Source organism: Anthonomus grandis, chromosome 7 (genome assembly GCF_022605725.1).
Source record: "Anthonomus grandis grandis chromosome 7, icAntGran1.3, whole genome shotgun sequence".
Lineage (NCBI taxonomy): Eukaryota > Metazoa > Arthropoda > Insecta > Coleoptera > Curculionidae > Anthonomus > Anthonomus grandis.
The window spans coordinates 19366134-19388841 of NC_065552.1; the positions used below are offsets into that span (position 1 = coordinate 19366134).

Sequence of the window (22708 nt, forward strand, 5' to 3'; positions counted from 1 at the left end):
AAGCAATATTTATAAGGAACTTCGGTGTACTTCTATAGACGAATAAGAACAATATTCAGCACCTGAATATCAGTCCGAAAATATAGAAAAGTGGTTTTATATAAAAAAGTTAGTTGTTACAAATGTTTGTGTACATAATTTATCTGTGTATTTCAGTTTTTAGAGATATGTCTCAATATCGGTTGCATTTTTCTAATTTCTATTGACTTTTAAGTATTTTTTTGTCAATTATTGGATTGAGGAACCAAGATTGCCTTTTATTTCTTTAGTCTCATGACGAAAACACAAATAACGTTTTAAATGAAGTTAGAAATTATTGTAATATAAACTGATCGGTGAGCAGAATAAACGCATTGCTCTTATACTAAGGAAAAGATTTTTTTTACTCGAAGGCCAAATAATTACCTGGTAATTCTACTGAAGGTTCTTTCCTCTTTTTCTTCTGGCTAGTGAACCCAAAACCTTTGTATTTGCCATTTGACTCAAAAGCTTTTTCAGCACCGCCCTGTTCAGAATATTGCCCATACCCTTTTTCCAGGCATGTTTCATATTGATCATAACCCCACTTATCACCATTAAACTGTCTTTTCCCGAATCTTGCTTCATTTGGAAATTTGTTGTTAAACCTTCGACTGTAAACATAGCAGCGTCCACGGCCGTTAAAGAAGCTTTGTTGCCCTTGATAGTTTTGAAGGAAACTTTCATTATAAATGTGGTTGGCTTGGAAAAGGTTTCGTTCTGTATTGGTCCATTGCTGAATATTTCCTGTTTTCCACCGATTGTTCATATTAAAATTTCGGTTAATTTTGGGGTCTTGTTGATTATTTTTGTTTTGAAAATATTCCTGATTGTTACTAAATCCGTAATTATTAAGATGTTTTTCTTGTTTCTTTCTATTATTAAATCTTGTTTGATGGTTATGGTCTTGATTTTGGAATATGCCTTCAAAACTACCGTTATTTAGAGACTCTGGACTTTGACTCGTATTCTTTCGATTATTAAAGTCTTGCATTATATTAAAGTTATTCCCTTTTTCTTCCTTATTACCGTGTTCCTCAATTTTATTAATGTTTCTTCCTTCACCAACTGCAGTTTGGCTTTCATTATTCTCTGGAAGGAGCATAAAAAATATGTATGAGCTGCGTCAATCTATACTTTATCAATTATACTACAATTAAATAATATATTTAGTCTAAGATTTTTAAATTAAATCATTTGTACCTTTCTTTCATAACTTTAGAGCAGCTTAATAAAGTATTTTGTTTGACTTGATAAAATGTTAATTGCAGGTTTTTTTCCAGTCAATGTGACTTATTAGATAAACGAAAAAGAAATACAGATTGTTTGTTTTTGAATATATATTTTGTAATTAGATATGTATCTAGTTTTAGCAATAATTAATATTTTAAAAACAATAAAGGAGACGTTAAGTTATTTTATAATCTTGTATACATAACAGCCTAACATATGAGTACAATGAACCAAATTCCGAAAAGTTTCATTCTTTATTTTTTCCTTCTAATCCCTTTCTAAACATCGTTTCTTTAGTATTTCCTTTTCCTTTCGAAATATATCGTTAAGCGACATCACAGTACTACTTGAGTTTGCAATAGTTATGTATACTACTATATGATTGGGTTTAAAAAACTCTTGCAAGGTACACTGTATACAACTTCATTCTATATAACTTCATTTAAAACGTCAAATTTCGAAAATCCTAATCTTAAAAGTCAATTTAATTAAATTTGACAATCAATTCAATTAAATCTTTTCTGTTTTAATTAAATGGCAACAGTTTAAAGACGAAATCATTATTTTAATTAATGCATCTAAGAAAGTCAGATAGAGTAAGCTTTTGCTTTTAGACCATCAGAGTCCTTTCCCATCAGAGAAACCTATTTCCACAACGATAAAGTAAAGAATCTGTTAAGGATCTGAAGATTACGATTCCCGTAGGGGAATTGCACAAATAGAAAATAACAGGTAGTCCGAGAAGCTATTCAAAATATTATGGGAACCATACCTCAACATTATGAAATAACATCCTCAGTTTTTTGATCAGAGTAAAATGTATGATGACCCTCGAAATTTGGTGCTGCGTCAATCCATATTCCAAGAAACTTAGTTATAGATGTAAACTTTTTAAGAGTCCTGAGGAACTCCACAGTTAATCTTTAAAGCAGAAGACCTTGCTCCAGAGTACACCGCGCATTGCTGCAGATTCTCAAGGTAGGACCTAGACCAAAAAAATTCAGATTCTCAAAAGTCATATCTTTCCAACTTCGACAGCAATTTATCAACACAATCAAAAGCCTAACACACAACACAGAAAACCTCTACCAATAACTAATGCCTTCATTCACACCATAAGTTTAATGTATTTGATACGATCGATAAAATTTATATGCAAGGTAGGGATAGAAAGTATCACAACCCTATCCAATTTCATTATTTTGTACCCTGTTTGCACTTTGGACACAATAAGTTTTTTGCAACCATTTAAAAAAGAAGTATATTATGCAGGTACATGAATTACTTACGCATTGTTTTTCCACCTAATCCATAAGTCTTTGGCTTTTCTTTAATACTATTATAAGTTTCAAAAATGTTCCTTTTAAGACCTTCAACGGTAGTTATACCGTTTGGAGGTAATGGTGGGTCAACATTCATGCCTAAAAAAAAATTCAGCACACAAAAAATCCAGGATATTAAATTAGGATAATCAGAAATTTTTTAGTCATTTATATTATATGGTAGGAATAGAAAATGAGACTTTGGTGTGCACTAAATTTGAAACTAGTATTAACAGTTCAAGCAGAATGTTTCAATAAAGCAATCGTCAAAAAGCCCAACAAGTAACCACATTACAATTATAGCATACATGTTAGCTAACAATAAGATATAGCGCATTTATACTTGGAAAAAAGCATATCTATACAATGTGCCTGTATGGAAAGACCAGAAAAGCGATAAGTAGTAGAGTAAATGAATATTAAAGGACAAGAAACACCAAAATCCACCATATATACTTAATTTTCGAAAATAGCAAACCCAAATTAAGAATAGTTTGTGAGTTCAAATTTATACTAGTACTAATATTACTAATTAATCATGTAGTGAATATTACAGAATGGTAAAAAAGCAAAATTTTTTACCTGTTACAGTGAGAGTTTCAGCATTACTATTGTCTCTTGCACATGCATTAACATTATTGGTTGTCCCTGCATTATTATATGTCTGGACGCCATACAGAGAAAAGTTATAAGTAGCTACTAAAATAAAATGTCATAAGCTTTCTGCTAAATAACGATAATTGGATTGAAATGCATCGAACCCTAACCCACCTTTTTTAATACTAAAAAGCAGCTAATAACATGCAATAGTAAGTATGCAAAGTAACTATATTCAGTGCTGTATTCTCAAGGGTAGCACAGCTTTTGTAATTAAATAAGGTTAAAGCTGTACCCATTGCCAATTCATTAAGTAGACTTTTTTAGACTAGAAAAATCCTTTATTTACTACTAAGAAATTAGTTTTAATTAACTAAAGATTTTTGTTATTAAAAAATAAAATGCAACCTAATGAATTTGATGGTAAGAAAACTGTTTTTCTTAATTTGGCTAAAAAGTTTTCTAAGGCAACTATTTTTTTGTTGTTTTAAAATTAAAATGGCCCAATTTAACTAACCTATCTTTTAATCCTCGGCGTTGACTGTAAAATAACAATGTTGCAGTCTGAATTGGTTTCAAATTTAGAATGTTTGTGATACAGTGAGGGCGCGCAAGTTGGAACAAATTCATTTCAGATTTTCAGATTTTTTTGATGATGAATTCATGTATTCATGGTAGATCAAAATGAGGTTCGACTCTCAACATAATTTTTTTAAATAGAAACAACACCCTTTTTTATTTTATTTTTTAGTTCTGTATAAAATTTATTTATTTTTTGTATACCATGTCCTATACCTAACCTCAATATTTATTAAGAAATTTGCGATTAAATTTTTTATAAATAACCATGCATGTTTGAAACAGTTTATAAAAAAAAACAAAACAAAAAAATTAAAATAAATGTTCAAATTGTTGACCATTAACTTCCTGACAGTAATTATCTGTTTTCCGGAAGCGTGGGTCCAGGTCAGTCCACACATATTTGTCTCTAGCATGACGAAAATCTCTAAACTTTTTTTTAATTTTGCTTACTACCGAACGTGTAATAGGTCTCTCCGGGTACTTATTATTAAACAGATTCCAAACTTCGGCCTGTTTTCGAGTCATGTCGCCATATCCTACCATCATCAAAATTTCAATTCTTTGTTTTTCAGTTAAACGCGCCATACTTTTAAACTTTGCAACTGTACTTGACACATTTACGTAAAGTAATACATACATACTGTCCATGCGATTAAATGATAACAAGGTGTCAACAATCCAATATACCTGCTAAAAAATTATGAAAAAACATGTTTGAATATGCTCAAATGACCCAAACAGTTGCAAATTTATTAATAATGTTAGTATTAGGTATAAGACATGGTATACAAAATCACAGTATAAAGAACAAGACAGTAGGTTCACTCTCTTGCGGCCGTTTGAAGTAGGGACTTCTAAACAGTGCCGACTTTTTTTACGCGGTCGTAAATCATTATTTAGTTTCGACGGCAATCCTTTACGATACGGGGGGTGTTTGAAACATTTTTAATAAGGAATATTTTCGTACATCGCGGCGGGCAGCGTGTAATATATGGAATTTTTTGAAATTAAAGGCACTTTGTATTATTGTTAAAATGAAATTGAAAGAATATTATTAAGTATCTCTTTTGAACAAATAACTGTAAGAAAAACACTTGGTAGATAGCTTTAAAATTAAGTTTATTAGAATGTACACAATTAAATCTTAGCTTTACATTCCTTTCATGCTCTTTTCTTAACTGACCAAGAAACTACCTACCTAATATTACATACACTTAATTAATAATAACTTCGTTAATATACCCATTTTTTAAATATTTAATAAAATTTACATAATAATGTGATAACACTCAGCATATGGAACTCGGTAACAGTGAAATATAAAAAGGCAGTTAAATAAAAAAAACTTATTAAATGCCTAATTATTTGCTTTTTAAATAGGGGATGAAAGAACAAACCACTAAAATTCAAATAAAACGAAAATAGGTGTTTTACAACCTAGAATTCATATAAATATGCAAAATAAATATAGTTTTACATTGGGGATTATAGTACACATCAATATTTTGAAACTTAAACCATTAAAAACCACCCTTAATGACGAAAAAAATGCAGTTTTAAGTATGGTTAGACGGTATAAGTGGCTAAAATTTTTATCATTCAAATGATTGCAATGCAACTAATAATAAATCGGATAGCCTTCACAATTAAAAACCACCACTAATAGCAGAATATTACCAAAAATTTTGCATTTTTTTAGATTAAAATCACGATTTAAAAAAAATATGTACTCTAAATCGCTGACACTTTTTGAACATATTATTGGTACCTATATATAGTCCATTGTAGAAGGCTACGCTTTAATTTTTGAAATAAATACATAATTTTTTATGATAAATGTTTTTAAAACTGCAATTATTTTTATTTTATTCCTAACTTTTTTAATTTTTATGCTAATGACTTACAATCAAGTTTATTTTTAAAGTTTTTGATAGTACATACTTGAAAAAATGTGCTAGATATTTGTCTAAAAAACGTTTTTTTTTTAATTATTTCACGTTATTATTTTACGTCATTATATTTTGTTATCTAAAAAAAGGGGTTATGTTCACACAGTTGTATCTTAACGCCTATAGCACCTAGATAAATCAAACAAAAGCCAATCTTTTATTTTTAAACCAACTTTTGTTTATTAGATTTTTTTGTAGGATCTCAATTTTCCGAGATATTTAAGAAATACTGAAGAAAAGCGTGTATTTTTTTCTGAAGACTAATCCATTTTTATTTTAAAAAAAATGTATATCCCCTTTTACTCCTGCAGCCATCTACGCAACATATCGCCGGCATTTTTAAAGTACAAAACTTCCGCACAACGCTATTATAGTTCTAATATTGAAGACGCCCCTGTATAACGCAGTCGCCACCGGGCAGCAAAAAAGAGTAGCATCAGAAAGCGAGTGAGAAAGGCAACATTTTGGGCGGCGCTTAGAGTGATCCTTCTATTCTAGTTTATGTTCGGTGACAAAATATACTTAAAATTCTATGCAGAATTCAAAAATGGAATAAAAAATAGGTGTTTCCATTTCAAAAATTGAAGTTGATGGTCGTTGCTTCTTTTTGGTTCACCCATGTAAACATGAATTCATCATCAAAAAATTCGCAAAAAATAAAAATCGACGTGTCCGAGCGTTTTTTTTTCGAATACACCTCTGAATTTTAAATGAATTTGTTCCAACCTACGCGTCCTCACTGTATAACATATTGGTTTTAGAGGAATTCAGGGAATTTCCAATATTTTCCAACAATTTTTAAAGTGTTTTATGTGTTATTAAAACATTTTTACATTTTACGGACAGTGTCAGGGGATCCCTGGAACAAGTATTCTGGATATCCATTATAAGAGCATAGATGGCACTTATGTGACTAATGCATCTTGTTCAAAGTTTGATGTCTACAGAAAATTAAGCAAATGATAGAACATGTTTGGGAATACATAAAAACACAATATTGGGAAATGAATTATGGCATAATCAAAAATGGCTGTAATTAAAAAAAGGTTACTTTAATATCTTTTATGTATCTTCCTTTTAAATTTTTTTGGCTGTAAATTTCCTTTTTTTCTGAAATAAGTTTTTAGTGAATCTATGTAGAAAAAATGTACATTTAGTAGCCACGTTTTAATCAATAAAAGAGTAGCTTAGTTAAATTGAGTTATTTCAGTTGCTGTAATCATGTTTTATCAATTTACAAAACTCTTCTGAGAAAACGCATTTCTTGTAAGATTAATGGTAATTATTTTTGTTACCTTGTTGAGTTCCTGTTGTATAATTATTATAGTAGTTATAGTATGCAGATGCTGAATTAGGATCATAAGGGTAATTATAATAGGAGGCTGCTAAAGGGGTGTTTACAGAAGGGGCCATTTGAAAACTTTTAAAGTGCTTTACATCTACTACTGGAACAGCTGCTTGGTTGCCTCCAGAAATTTCTGCTGTGGCCTTTTTGGGAATCTTGTAGTTTCTTTCTAGAGGATTTGCTATAATAATCAAAAAAATTTTTGTGATCATTAATATTCAACCCTATTTCTTCAACATAGTACACAGAGAAAAGCAAAAGGTCTAGTTTAGCAACTTTTCTGAAAATCGCACCTAAAATTATGTGCAAAAGCTTAAAATAGGTATAGTTTTACCGGAACTAATATTCGGATGGCGGAGTAGCCATTTATAGATACACCTAGATACAGATAGCCGGAGTAGTGATTTTTTTTCTAAAAAAATGTTTTTTGACATTTAGACATTTTAATACATATCTGGAATTATAAACCCAACCCAACTTTTCTGAAAACCGCACTTAACATTATGGAAAAATAGAGTCTAGTTTCGATACTAAGACATGAGAAAACCAAAGCCATATCTCTTACTCTATTCTTGCCTGAAGTCACTCTGCATCTAGAGTTTTTTCCTTCAACGCTTACGAGTGGCAATTTTGACACAGTGGAATTTTGACACAGCCATATGTTTATACTTAGAACATTAAAAGGCTAGAATTAGCATTGTCGTGGAACTATGGGCAGTTTGTTTGTTTGCAACATCTCTATTGCAATGATGTCAAATGCTTATGCAGAATTGGCAGAAAAACACACTTTATAATATCGTAAAAATTTGTCACTTATTTTAATAGACACAAAAGATTACTAGTTCTCTTTAATAAAATATGAAGCATTTTTTTAAATAAAATATGATAAGATACTCTATAAAGAATTTAACATTCAAAGTTCAATGAACATAGATAACGTATATAAGAGGCAACAACTTCGCAACGCCGCTCGATCACATTGCTGATTTCATGGACACAACTATTTACCAGTGACGTCGTCAAAAGATATTTACATGATCACTCTATATAACTCCTTATGCGTTTTTTTTTTACGTACTTCATTAGAGTAAAGATCAATAAAACGCATTTTTACGAAAATTGAAAATTATTTTTCTTAATAAGTTTTTATTATTCTACGTTTATGACGAAGGTTGGCTCTTGATACGATGTTATGACAATATCGTTATTTACTTGTTAAAAGATCGGCTTAAATCGCCTTTTTCCATGGTGCGGTACAAACAGTACAAGTTTTTACTATCGTAACAGTTCACAAAAACACTCAAATGCGTCTTTTTTCTACCAAAGACTAAAGAAAAAACAGTACTTCACAAATGCCGAATGTAAAAACAAAGGCGTTTGTCAAGATGATATTTCGCAAGATGACATCAGCTTTTGCCTGCGGTGCCATTTCAATTTTTTTAAGAAGCGGTTTTAGGAATAAGAATGTTAATAATTTTTTTTTTGCTTTGAAGATGTTATTTTTACGCTTGGAATAACATATATCTATTTCTACTTTTTATTTTTAATCCAAAATCTAACATCAATAAGTTAAATTAACATTATTATATGTGTTGGTAAATAGCTGAAAATTTCCTCTTTTGAAAATGCGTGTAAACTTGACAACAGAGAAACGATGAATATGTTTGTAATCAAAACACCCCCTTGCCCCTCTACATATGTTGAACTCAATCAAAGTTGTTATTTACTAATTCTAGCCTTTCAATGTCCTAACTGTTTAGATGTTTACACATTTTTAATTAGATTTGCTAGACTTAATACGAACCTGTACACACTCCTTTCTGAGGTACACTGATCCTACAAAACACAATAACTGTTTCTTAATGGAACTAGGCATAAACATAAACAACGGCTATGCATAAACAGGGCAAGATTTCCACTAAATTATCATGCACTCAAAAACTTTAATGCATTACCTAGTTGTGTCAGATAGCTGTCACCTTGTTTGTGGTTTGTGAGTAAAATTAAGGAGTTCTTTAAGCACTTGACTCTTCAGATAATGAGTTGCTATTTGTATTAGTCTATTAATTTATTTTAACCTTTATTATTTCAAATAATATTAAACTTAATTGACTATTACTTGTTATTTTTTCATCTCCATTTTTTAACTGTATTACTTTTATTGTATTTTTCGGATTGACGAATGTAATTTTTTTTGGAGTAATACCTAAATGTTATTTGACTTGTGTAAATACCATCTTTCTGTCTTGGCACCAATAAACAATTTGAATTTGAAATGGCCCTAAAATGTCATTTTACAATATTAAATACATTTTTGACAGTAATATAAATCTTTAAATTCCAACGCTTTTATAGCTGAGTTGGATTAAGATAGATTGGATTGGGTTTATAATTCCAGGCCTAATTATAATTTATAAATGTCAAAATAAATTTTTCATATTTTTTTTGTGAATTTTCCACATATTCTTGAAAAAAACGTCTTTAACTAGTAAATCTGCTCTTTCTCCATTGGTATATTGTTCCTGGTAAAATAACACATTTTAAGCATTTTCTGATAATTTTTTAGCTGCTCTTCAGCAAAATAAAAAATAATAAAAGTTTATTTCAAAAACAATCATGTGCCAGTTTTATGTAGGTAGGTGCACAATTAATTATAAAAAAAATTGTGTGTGCACCTTTGCAATATAAATATCTTAGCATTTCTACACTACTATTATTATTGTAGTATACATTTCATTAATATCAGACTTCTGAGTGTAGTAATGAAAATCCAATAGCAGGGGTCTCTATTGATCTAATCCTCAAACAGCTGAACAGTGGGATAAAATGTATTTTTAAACAGTGCTATTTAAAAAATAATAATTGTGTTATTTTCAGAGACAAATTCGTACTGGAAGCTACACCTAAATATGATTTAACTAAATACCTACTCAATTTGTGTTATAGCCAGGCAATAAACGAATTAATAAATTTACAATGTTCACTATTTTTTTCTTGTTTGGCATCTAGAAAACTGAAAAATTTTAACTGAAAATAGTATTGAATTAAGAATATTTTATAAAAGATGTTAAAATTTTCATAAAATATTTGTGAAGGTTTTGTATTGTTTAAAATTTGTTAAACGTTTTAGTGATGTCAAATCACATAATTTACTTATTTCTTCTTGATCATTTTATGTAAAAGTCTAAACCTTTTTTTTTGTTGACAGAAATCAGTACAGATGCAATAACAATTTTATTGAGTAAAAGTATTATATATTTTAATTTTTTTATGATAATGGGGTCATTTTTAATATGAAGTTAGGTAAACTACATCTTTGTACATAGGTATGACATAAAAATTTGTTTTTCTCTCAGTGTAGAGGTGTGTCAAAGAAATGGCTATTCCAAAACCGCACTGCCTTGTTTCAAAGATAATTTTCATACCAAACTCCAAGCTCATTAATGGCACATTCTGGATATTTAAGAAAAGATCAACTTTCGGTTTTAAAATATTATTTAAATTACATATTTATATTATTATAAAATTCCATGATTTGAACTGTAGCTTAGTAGAGCAAATTAAGAACTAAATAAGTCGATTCAGAATAGGATTAAAATTCCTACTAATAAATCCCTTTCAATTATGGAAAAAGGCTTTTTTATAATTTTTTTTTTATTGCACCAGGGAAAACATTATAGATCTTAGGATGAGGGTAGATTATTTATTTATTTATTTATTTATTTATTCATCAACGTATATAACATTTCAAGTACTTATTAATAATTAACAGTAGTCTTAAGTAAAAACTATAATACTAATAAACAATACTGTACTAAACATAATCCAAAGAGTGGGAGTAGGGCACTATCCCAAGATAGTTGCCCTAGCTGACGACTTAAATTTATTTAAAGATGTACTGAAAAAATCAAGATCTTTTGCAAATCTATTCACTGTAGAAGCTATTCTATTTATAGGACTGTTTAGTAGATAGGATGTTCTGCAAAAGGGAATATGGAGAAGCGCCTGACCTCGTGTTGTGTAAGAAGATACATGCAAAGAGAAAAGGCACAGACATTCCGGACTTCTAACAATACCATTCAGAACCTTAAACGCAAAGCAAACATCAAAGAACTGCCTTCTACTTGATAAGGAGTTTATGCTCAGGTAGGACATGGTCTCTGAACAGGTAAGATCCAGGCCTGACTTCATAAGAGTATATCTGGCAAACCTGATAAACTTGTGCTGGATATTTTCAAGCCTCTCAATGTGAATCAGAAAATGAGGTGACCAAACAATATTGGAGAATTCGAGAAGAGATCTCACCAGGCAAATATATAGTGTCTTCAATGCTGACACATTAGTAAAGTCTTTGCAAGATCTTTTGATAAAACCAAGCAGTTTATTAGCTCTATTTACAGTATTTTCAAAGTGGTGGGAGAAAGTAAGACTCGGGTCCAGAAAGACACCCAAATCCTTGACCGAGTCAAGCTCCTTCAAGGGGATACCATCAATAACATATTGACAAGGAGGGGAGACCCTTAAACGAGTAAACCTCATAAACCCACATTTCTCAACATTCAATGACATTTCATTTGACTTACACCAGGAAAACACTCTGTTTATATCTCTCTGAAGCACCAACTGATCCTGAGAGGAGGAAATCCGCCGAAAAATTTTCAAATCATCAGCGAAGAGCAAAAACTCAGACTCCAGTAGGGAGCCGAGGTGATTGATAAAGAGACTGAATAACAATGGTCCCAAATGGGAGCCCTGAGGGACCCCTGAAGTTGTCAAAAATGGGTTGGACAAAAAACCACCAATTTTAACACGCTGCTCTCTATCCATCAGATAAGACTTGATCCAAAGTAAAAGAGATCCGCTGATGCCGAGATCTGAAATATGAGAGATAAGAATATTATGGTTGACCCTATCGAAGGCTTTACTAAAGTCCGTGTATATCGCATGTGTTTCATTACCGTCGGCAAAAGATTTGAAGATATAATTGCTAAAAACAAACAAGTTTGTATCCACAGAACGACCTCTGGTGAATCCATGTTGCTGATCTCCAATTATTTCCTGAAATGTGCCAGATAGAACCACCTCTACACAGTGCTCGAACAGCTTAGGAATTGCAGAGAGGATACTAATGGGACGATAGTTAGTTATGTCACTCTTATTCCCAGATTTATAAATAGGACATACATGAGATAGCTTCCAGTTCTCTGGAAAAGTTCCAGAAGTTAGGGACAAATTGAAAATATGAAAAAGTGGAAGGAAAAGGGAATGGCTGCATTCTTTCAAAAGCCTGTTTGGAATTCCATCGGGACCCGCTCCCTTTCTGCTGTCCAGTTTAGCTAATGCTGTTTCAATTGTAGTAGCACTAAGGAACATGTGGTTGATATGGTTAAATTTACATGAGGTATCGAGACCGTCCGAGGCATTAGAAGGGTTAGTATTCTTGTTAAATACAGATAAAAAGTGGGTGGCAAAGAGATTTGCAATAGAAATACCAGTATCGGCCCTGAGATCATGAAGGAACATCTCATCTGGAACGGTAGAATCGCTTTGATTGGACTGAAGTCTTACAAATTTCCAAAAGGTCTTGCTATCGTTCTCTATTGCATTTTCGGCTCTTTCAATGTAATGTCTGTAGCATTCACTAGATAATGAACGGCATTCTGAGCGCAGAACACTAAAACTTAAGTAATCAGTATTTGATCCTGACTGTCTGTACCTTCTATGTGCTATTTTTTTCTGAATAACTAGACTTTTTAGTTCTCTAGAAAACCATGGTGGATAATGTTTCTTGGGAGAGTGTTTTTTTATTGGCACAAACAGATTCAAACAATCATAAACAACAGAATAGAAGTTTGCAACAGTGGTATTTAAGTTATCGTTAACAATTATTGACATCCAGTTGTATGTAGAAAAGTAGTTATTTATAGACACAAAATCTGCTTGATTAAAGTTGTAAAAATAAGTTATAGGTAGTTCCAGGTAATTGGACTTACTATTGGGTAGTTGCAGCTCAAGAGCAGGATGGTAAGGATCTGACCCGACTAAACCATTACATTTAGTTGTTAAAGTGGAATGAAAAGTTGTAAAGCAAAGGTCAAGAATTGTTCCATGATCATTAACCACTGCATTGAGCTGCATTAAACCTAGAAAAGTGAATGTGTCACATAAAAGATTTTCTTTATCAGATGTAACATTATTTGGGGTTAAGCCATAATGATCATCACTAGGTAACCATGAAATATTAGAAAGGTTAAAGTCACCAACAATAAGAACATTATTAAAGCTCTCGCAAGCTTTGGTAACAGAGGCACAATGCGCTGCATACACAGATAGATCCATGGATGGAGGAACATAAATGCAGCCAATGCAATAATCCTCGCCATCACCAAGACGCACAGAGATCAAGATTTCTTCAAGTGAATTGTCAGCAGTTGGCAAACGATGGGATTTTAGGGTGTTGCTCACTGCTAGGAGCACACCCCCGCCTCTACTTTTTGAACTGTTACTAGTGTTGCGGTCCGTTCTATACACACAGTAGTTGGAGCTAAGGAATTCACCGTCGTTGACTGTAGGATCCAGCCAAGTTTCAGTTAGGGCAAGAATGTGGTAGTCTTCTGCTTGGGCCGCACAGAGAAATCCCTTTAGTTTAGTTTTTAAGCCCCTCACGTTCTGATAAAAGAACGATACATCGTCTACTGTGGGCGCTGAGACAGTGTTGGGTCTAACTGAAAATTCGCCCCTCGGCCCTGAGTGCGCCTGGGACGAAATTCCTTGACCGCTATACCGGCTGGCCAGAGGTTCGGGTCAAGTAGTCCCTTCAGTAGGGACTCTTTTACCCCTATCCTAAAGGATACAACATCCTCATTCTTATCCAATATGGCACATTTAACATCTGAGATGTTTAGTTGCTTCTCAAGGTAATTTAGAATCTGCTGCTCAGTAGTGTCCGGATTGCATCTGCCCAAATACAACCACTGACGTCTATCAGCTGCAGACAGTGAAGAAGCTTCAGAAGAAGTCCCAATGATGACTGTTTGTCTGCCAGGGTTAGTTCGATGGATTGATTGTGGTGTCGACCTATTCTGTGATTTTGCTTCAGAATTGGCGCCAGCCATTGAAGAGCTACTAGGCCTTGATCTGATTGGATCTACCCTTTTTGCGTAGGTATGGGCTACTGTTAGTAGATTAGTAGATTAGTAGTAATCAATTGATTTGAGATTCAAATTGTCATACTATTTAGTATTCTTAAGTTTCAATCTACATTATAAGTACTAGTTGAATGTGAATGATCAACATAATATCTTAACAATGGTTTTTCATACTTGAAAGAACAAATTGATTGGATTCTTTTTCATCATAAACTCGACATGTAGGTATTTATTTTTGGTAAATATTGTTTTGAATCATTCTTAATGAAATTATGAGACAGTTTTACCACTAACCAAAACTCTTTATTTTTACTCTCGACACGTGTTTCGCTAACGATATTAGCATCTAGGAGAAGGAGAAGATCATAGGAGTTGATTAAAACTGGAACCATTAATACCAGTGGTGCTAACATCATTAGCAAAACATGTATCGAGAGTAAAAACAAAGAGTTTTTTTTTCGTGATTAAACTGTCTTATAATTTGAGTTTCACACCAAAAGTTTCAACCATAGGACTAATTTTTAATGGTCTAAGTGTGTTCCCATACATGCTTCCCCACATATCCCAAACAACAAGACTCTACAAGTGCTTTGTGTATATAATAATAAATGTTTATTTATCTCTAATTAGGTAAAATTTCTAATGTTGTTTATGTTATCTTGTTAATCTACTAATATGTTGTTTCCTCTTAAGATTTCTGTCAATGATTATCACAAGGTATTTAGTGAATCGTACATACCTCTCTTATTTCATTTTTAAATCCAGTGACTTTAAGGCAATTAAAATTAGGTTTAGTTTGCACTTGTGAAAGAAAAAGCAACATAATTAGTTTTCTTTTAAACAATTTCCTCCCAAGTATCACCTACAAAGAGCACAACTGTGTCATAGGAAACCCCCATCCTTCTTAAATCATATTTAAGAATTTATATACAGAATAAACAGAAGGGGGACATAAGTTTTAGAATTGTATTACAAATATATTCAATGTGGCATTCCTATCTTCGATGATTATTAAAAAACACTCCTAAGTACTTTAATTATTGACAGCACTAATTTTTGCATTACACTTACAAATTTGATTATGAGATCAATTATTCACATGTATTTTTATTTCAGTAATATTAGGTAAACTAGCTTTAGTCATGGAATAACATAAAAAAAGTTAGGTTATAGTCCATAAAAAAGGGTCCAATGATATGGTGTTTGATAATACATTTGTTTTTTGGGGATATTGTGTCCGAGTATGAACAAAGCGCATTTTCTTGGCTCCAATACCAGCAATTCTGAACATTTGGTTCATTGTTGAGGGTAAATGTACATTCATAAGTGAAACAAATAATTTAAAAAAAATTCCTATCATTATTTGTTCTTTCCATCATTTCAAAACAAAATGCCATTCTTCACTCTTCATCTCCTTCCTGCAGCTCTTGATGTTTTTCAAATTTATACGAATAATATTTGTGTTTTTTTAAAGTGCTCAATACCATTGTATGATGTTTATTTACCTCTTGCCCAAAAACCCTCATACTAACCATCTTGTTTTCCTCCACACTCAGTAGAATATTAAGATCTCTGTTCTTTCTTTCTTCGGCTCTATTTTCGGTATCCTGAGTTGAACATTTACAATTATTTATTATGGTACCTTTGGACTCGAACTTATTGACAATACATTTAATAGTTGAAATGGACGGAATGGACTTAGTGGGGAAATAAACTGAAAACATTTCAGATACTGCTCTAAAACTGTTTCCCGCATAATGCCACTTAATTAATAAATTATGGCTATTTTTTCATTGATTGAATAATCCATACTTGTTTTCAAATATCGACTGTCACTGATTTATTGACACTTTTCAATATTCATTTTACTGGTGCCTGTTTGGTTTTACCTGAACCGAAAATTTGCTAATTTTGCAATTACATTTAATTAAATAATTCAAGATTAATAAAATTTTTAAATATTATTAAAATTTTTTGAAACTGTGCACAAGGGTTTGCCAGATTGGTCTCTTCAAAAAGTTATCTTACATTTTTTCTATAAAATGTACAGGGAAGCCAATAATTGACCCCCTTAAAATTGACATGGGTTTTCATATGTTACGCTTGGCGACGCACGACCCGGTATGCTAATATGATCCACTACACTGACAAGTGCATCCTCAGTTCTTATTAACATTTAGTTATTAAAATTCAGTCTTTTTACTTCAAGAAGTTCAACAATTTCTTTTATTATCTTTTACTAATAAAATCAGTCTTAAATTTTTCAACAATTTTTCTTATATTATTTGTAATTGCAATGAGCCTATCATTTTGCAAAATATATAGCTGGAACACCCCTTTTGTGCAAAAAAACAACTTGAGTACATTGGGAAAAATTTCTGTTGAGAAAATTGGATTAGAGATGTAAAAGTGGTGGAATTAAATAGCAACCAAAATTTGTTATGATGTTGTTGAAAACTCCAGTGCCAATATTTTATTCTCTGTTTTTTAGAGAATTAATGTTTTTTATGAATATTATAAAATTCAGATTTTAATAAAATACTACTAAAATATTATAAGGGATCTGGTTTCTCCAACAACTAGAGATTTTTAGTTTGTTAGGTGTTTCATTTGTGTTTAGTTTTTTTTGTGTTCCATGTTTCTTTAAGACTTACAGCTTTAATCAAAGAGACTTTTTTAAAATACATAGCTTTTGCTTTTGAGAGTAATTTAGAAAGTAGTTTAAGAATACATAAACTTATGAATTCAAAGCAATGTAAAGAAAAAATAGTAAATACAACAATCAGAAAATTCGAAATACAAGAAGGGGTGTAGTTGTGTAAAACCTCTCTACAGGAATCAACTGGATTGTAAAGTACTTAGCAGTGTATAACTTCTTACCTGGGTAGAATTCTCCGTCCTCTGTCCCTGGCATTCCAGATGTGTTTTTTTCTTTTTTTTGCTGTATTACTGCTATTTGCTTGTAATACTGCTAATGCACAAGGAATATTTAAATCCAGTCAATAAAATAAGATACAAATTAGAAAATTCGAAAACTTTTCACTCATATAAAAACTAAACGTCATTCGAAGTGTCAATAAGCAGGGACGTATAGGTCAAGGGAATAATAATATGAAGCTAAGTTTACACCACGCAACTAGCATATATACAGGGTGACCTCTTTGAAATGGTCAAAAATGCTAGAGTAAATACAGGAGCCACAAAGAAGTAGTTTGAGATAGGATACCGGTGGTCGAATGGAAACCCTTGGACGGATTTGCAGCACACGTATGTAAATTTTTTTTATAACAAAAAGATACGCCACTGTTTTTTTGAAAAAAAAAATTCGAAATATTTTGTTCATTTTTAATAAAACAAATTCCTTGCATTTTTGCGCTCCGATGCACTTTTTTCGTGCAAAAAAATAAAATCCATACAAGGATCTTTCAAAAGCTTTTTGTCACAACGAAAATATCATTATAATAAAAAATACATAATTTAACTAAACAATAAACAATTTAAATAAAAAAAGAATAATTTAAACAATTCAAACCAAATGCTCAAAATGTCCTCGATGCATTTCCACACATTTTCTGCACCTGTTGACCCAAGATGTACGCGAGCAAAGACCCCTGGATCGTTTCTCAGAAAGTCCTCTAGAGTTATGGTGGACTCTAGCAACTAGGTCTTCTCTGTTGGTTATAGGTGTTGCGTAGATCAGCTGTTCCATGGCGCCTTAAACAAAAAATTCTAGAGGTGTCAGATCAGGTGACCTTACTGGCCAAGGGACTGCACCACCTCTACAAATCCACCTGTTGTTGTAGTTCTAATCTAAGAAAGCCATAGAGTAATTAAAAGTATAAAAAGTAATTTAATATTCATTTCTCTATGAAGAAGACATAATCTAACCTCAAATTCAATGATTGTTGATTTTGGCGTTTGATGGAAGTTTGATCGTTATTCGTTTGATTATTTGATTATTATTCATAGAGAAATGAATATTAAATACTTTTAATTACTTTATGTTATTATTGCTAGCTTTATATTTGTGTTCTGTGATTGCTAGTCGTTTGATCGTTTCGTTGTTGCCAAACTGGATTCGAAATGGGGAGTTAAAAGATCCGCAAAGCGGATTTTAACTATTTTTAGGTAAATGTTCGTTATAGCGATTTAAGAAACATTTACCTATTTTTATTATAAAATAAATTTTTATTTGGGGTTTTCCTTAGAGTTGTGTATCATAAATATTATGGGTGCCAACATAGTTCAATAAATAAGAAAAGAAGTTGTACCAAGACTGAAATGAATATAAGGATGAATATAGGATATATACAGGATGTGTTGCAACAATAGATGTTAAAATTAAAAAAATTACAACTAAAACAAAAAGAAAGGATGAATACCTAAAGTTAGATATTCCTTTATGTGGTATTATAAATTTTAACTTAAATCATAACCATAATCTTGGCACAAGTGGTAGTTTGAAATTTATGAAGCTTTCTGAAGAGGTAGGCAGCAAAGTTTAATATAATTATATATAACCCATAAATAGTTGTTTTTCTTTTCGTTATACAAGCTGGTTCTTTTAAATTTTAGACTAAAAAGATGTTTGAAGGATATTTTGAGAATGGAATGAGCCCTGCCGAAGCAAGAAGATACCATGAAAGTTTGTTATTATTGGATGAAAAAGGTTGGAAAAAATGGCAGATGCCTCTCTAAATCCTACTAAAAATGCACTTTATTACCTTCATAAAAAATGGACTTTAAGGCATTTTGGACAGGTATTTGAGCCAATATTAAAACATTAAGAAAAAAAAAGTTTTATCATCAATCAGGTAATTAAACATTTTTAAATGCCCACTTTTATGTGTACGTGTCAATTTTTGTGGTTTTCTTTTTACAATCAATTACATAACTATGTATATAAAAACACCCATTGGTTTTTTAAATCTTTTCATTTACCTACATTATTTACTGCATTTCTTTGTAAATTTAAGCTGATTTATTTTTAACAAAATTATTATTTAAAATATTTTTATTTTTTACAGGAATAAATATTGAAATTGCAACAGACCCATGAGCAGTATTGGTAGTTACGCCAATCATGAAAAGAGCACAGGAACTGCAGTCCTCCAAGGAACTGATATTTTGCGACAGTACATCAAGTTGTGACACCAGCGAGACCACAGTTACTGTGTTACTAACAGCTACAAAAGCTGGTGCCATTCCCATTGCGATACTTTTGCATGATGGGCAAACTTTTGAAAGTTATGAACAAGCCTATGGATTGCTAAAGCAGACATTTCCAAACTCTTTTGGAGGGAATTTTGTAAGTAAATTATTAAATAGTAATTTAACTTTAAATTTTTTAATTTGGTTTCTATGACATTTTAACCTGTTAAAATTAAAAACTACAATGATACCTACATACATGACAATTTACGCTTACTGAATTAAATCAAATTTAAATGTAAATTGTCCATAATAATGATAAAATAATATAGGGAGGGAATCTCTCTTAACACATGTATGTACGCCTTTTTTATGAATAGCTGTACCATCCATAATACTCTAAAAGAATAATTAGAAACTAGGCAAAAATTACTTGTATTTAAATAGAATATTTTTAAATACACTATGTGATAATTATAATATTATAAACATATATTTATTTTTAGCTAATTATTTCCACTAAAAAAAACAACACAAATGAATCTTTTGTAAGTACATTGTATGTTGATTTATTTATATGGGGTTATGGTTTAATATTTTGGTGTATTAGTTTTTTTAATTAATTATTATATTGGTGGTTATGGTTTTATGTTGTTTCTTCTAGGTATTGCTTAATAATTTTATAATATTACTAATGTAATCCAAACATTTTTCAGGAGCCTATATGTTTTATGACAGACGACTCCAAAGCTGAAAAGACAGCTCTTAAAAATACATTTCCAAATTCTACTCAGCTACTGTGTTTTTTCATGTGCTTCAAAAAGAATGGCGATGGCTTTCTGAAAACAAAAATAAGATTTCCATGGAAAAGCGTCAAATCTTAATGCATTCATTTCGTAAGGTATAATATAAGATTATTACATAATGTAAATAAATTATGTTATAATAAATTAAATAAATTATATTATAATTATAATACATTAATTTTGTAATGCTTACGATATAGTGCTAATTTTTTAACTATTTTTATTTTTTTTAAACTTTACTTAATTACTTAATTTTATTTATTGTTAATAAGAAATTCACATATTTCTATAATTCTATCAATTGTTCAAATATATTTAAATATATTAGGCCTAAATGGCAATAAAAAGCATTAAGTATATTAAGAAACATTATAAAAAGTCCGAAAAATAAATGGAATGCACATTGATATAGTGTTGCTTTTTTTTTTAGATTATGTATTCTGAAAGTAATGAAGATCTAAATGAACACATGTTAAAGCTGCAGCAAGAAGCGGAGGATTGTCCAAATTTTTGGGCAAGATTTGAAATTTATTTTTCTAGAGGACAAGAGTGGTTGTATCTTCATAGGAAACATTTGGTCATAAGAGGGAATAATACAAACAATTACGCAGAAGTAACCATCAGAATACTTAAGGACATTATTCTTCATCGTACAAAAGGTTAAAATTGTGTGGCATTAGTTGATTTCATTGGTTTTGTTTGGGAGGAGTATTTTAAATGATTCTATTTAATGATCTATTAGATTTTGCCCATGGAAGAAGAAACGAAATAAAAAATAATTACTTAAAGCTATGTTCAAAAGTAAATGATTTTAAACCGGGATATATTGTAACTTTGGGAGATGGATTGTATCAAATTTTAATTATAGTAGTAGTTCTAATATCTTTTTAAAATACTTTATTGACGTGCCAATTGTCTTGCAGGCATAAATGGGTCATTTTGTAAGCACCAAGCTTACCTACATAAACATTTAAATATTCCATTTTTGAATGCCCCTGCTATTAATTTTCAAGAAAGAGCATCACTTGGGTGGCTAGCTCTTGGCGAGAAATGCCCTGAATCCAAATGGTTTTTGGCCCTAAGTGAGTTTTCAGAAAATGCAGATAATATACAAGATTGTGGTTATCAAGAAAACCATCTGGACTAGAATCGATGCACCATCTTCATTATTTGATGAGACAATAATGGAGATTGATGACACGGTGGAAGATGACAACAAAAAGGAAGATGTAATTGAAGGAATTAAAGAAGAATGTAAAAAATTTGATAAAATGCTTAAGGAAATACCTTTAAAAGCATTAAAAAGACTTGCAAATAAACTAAAAAGAATACAAACTGCGCCGCAGCTATATTCTTTCATAGACAGTAAAGTTTCTAGGGTCAAACGCAACTCAAAAATAAAAGTCCAGCCAACAACTGCTTCTCGAAGACGGCCTGGAGCCACTCGTGCAAGTTGAATAATCCCTTCAGGAAGACCACCTTGTGGCAAACGTAGTAGCCAAAGTGCTGTCAGAGGTAGTGGAAAACGAAAACATAACATAAGTTTAAATATATCTTTAAATCAACGAAACGCAATTATTCATGGTCCCGCGTATTAAATACATAATATGTACAAAAGTAATAAAAAATATTGTTTAGATTTTTTATTAAATTTTTATTTTTAATCTGTAGTTATGTAACACCTATATTCGTTACAAATGGTTCCAATAAAGTTAATGCAGTTTACTATTTTAATAAGTAAATTATTTTTGCATATCCATAAACAAACGCTATGAAAAAAACCATCTGTTTTATTTTATTTGCGAACTAACAAATTTAAGCATGTTTAAAATACATGTAATTGCACTTCCCTAAATATTTCAGAAAAAAATATATAAATATTTATCTATAAAATTTAATAATCACAAAAAATCCACGTAAATGAATGAACTATAATTTAAATCGCCCGCCACGTTAATCTAACCGATCACACGGCACTTTTATCCCGTATGCCCATAGCGTCCTGTGTTTCAAAATATGCGATCCGATCTCTTATAAAAAGTGACTCCCATACCGTAAAAATACGATAGTAGGTATGTACTGACACTAAACATTACAAAAATATGTACATACTTTGTTATTATTAAAAAAAAAACTTCAAATAGAGAACTCTGCTATGGATTTTATTTTTTTGCACCAAAACGGTGTATCGGACCGGAAAAATGTAAGGGCTGTGTTTTGTTAGAAATAAACAAAATATTCAGAGAAAAAACTTTTTTTCAAAAAAAAAACAGTGGCGTACCTACCTGTTTTTTTATAGAAAATGTATCGTGCATGTGCTGCAAGTCCGTCTCTGGACAAGTCAAATTACTTCCCCAATCAGTTGCCCCACCAACTATCATTTGAAACCTAAAAAATTCGCATTTAAAATTTAAATCGCTTAAAGCGTTTTTAATACAGAGGCACTTTTGAGCATCGATGTCCTATCTCAAACTACTATTTTATGGTTCTTGTACCTACATACTGTAGCATTTTTGACTATTTGAAAGGGACATCCTGTATAAATATTGTTAGCAAT

General features: G+C 31.1%; 1 protein-coding gene and 1 long non-coding RNA gene across 18 annotated transcripts in view; one reads left to right on the forward strand and one right to left on the reverse strand.

Moving 5' to 3' along the window:
• Nucleotides 1-22708, reverse strand: part of LOC126738295 (zinc finger matrin-type protein 3-like) — a 39624-nt gene that overhangs the window by 16633 nt on the left and 283 nt on the right. For 2 of the 14 annotated variants that reach the window (XM_050443559.1, XM_050443552.1), the window contains exons 1-5: nt 17075-17222; nt 6997-7227; nt 3156-3272; nt 2541-2672; nt 406-1110 (exon numbers count right to left, since the gene is read on the reverse strand). In XM_050443559.1, the coding sequence (XP_050299516.1) occupies nt 406-1110; nt 2541-2672; nt 3156-3272; nt 6997-7227; nt 17075-17108 (1219 nt within the window). In that variant the 5' untranslated portion in view covers nt 17109-17222. Of the gene's footprint in view, nt 1-405; nt 1111-2540; nt 2673-3155; nt 3273-6996; nt 7228-17074; nt 17223-22436; nt 22540-22708 lie in introns of those variants that run through there. The other 12 variants (XM_050443557.1, XM_050443553.1, XM_050443558.1 and 9 more) reach the window with 12 other exon arrangements.
• Nucleotides 17279-21815, forward strand: LOC126738305 (uncharacterized). Of its 4 annotated transcripts, none has more exons than XR_007661286.1 (6): nt 17279-18681; nt 18770-19008; nt 19222-19502; nt 19852-19893; nt 20062-20246; nt 20582-21815. It is a non-coding gene; the product is annotated as an uncharacterized LOC126738305 (long non-coding RNA). The 4 variants fall into 4 exon arrangements; XR_007661287.1 differs by having other exon boundaries at nt 17279-17461; XR_007661284.1 differs by having other exon boundaries at nt 17279-19008.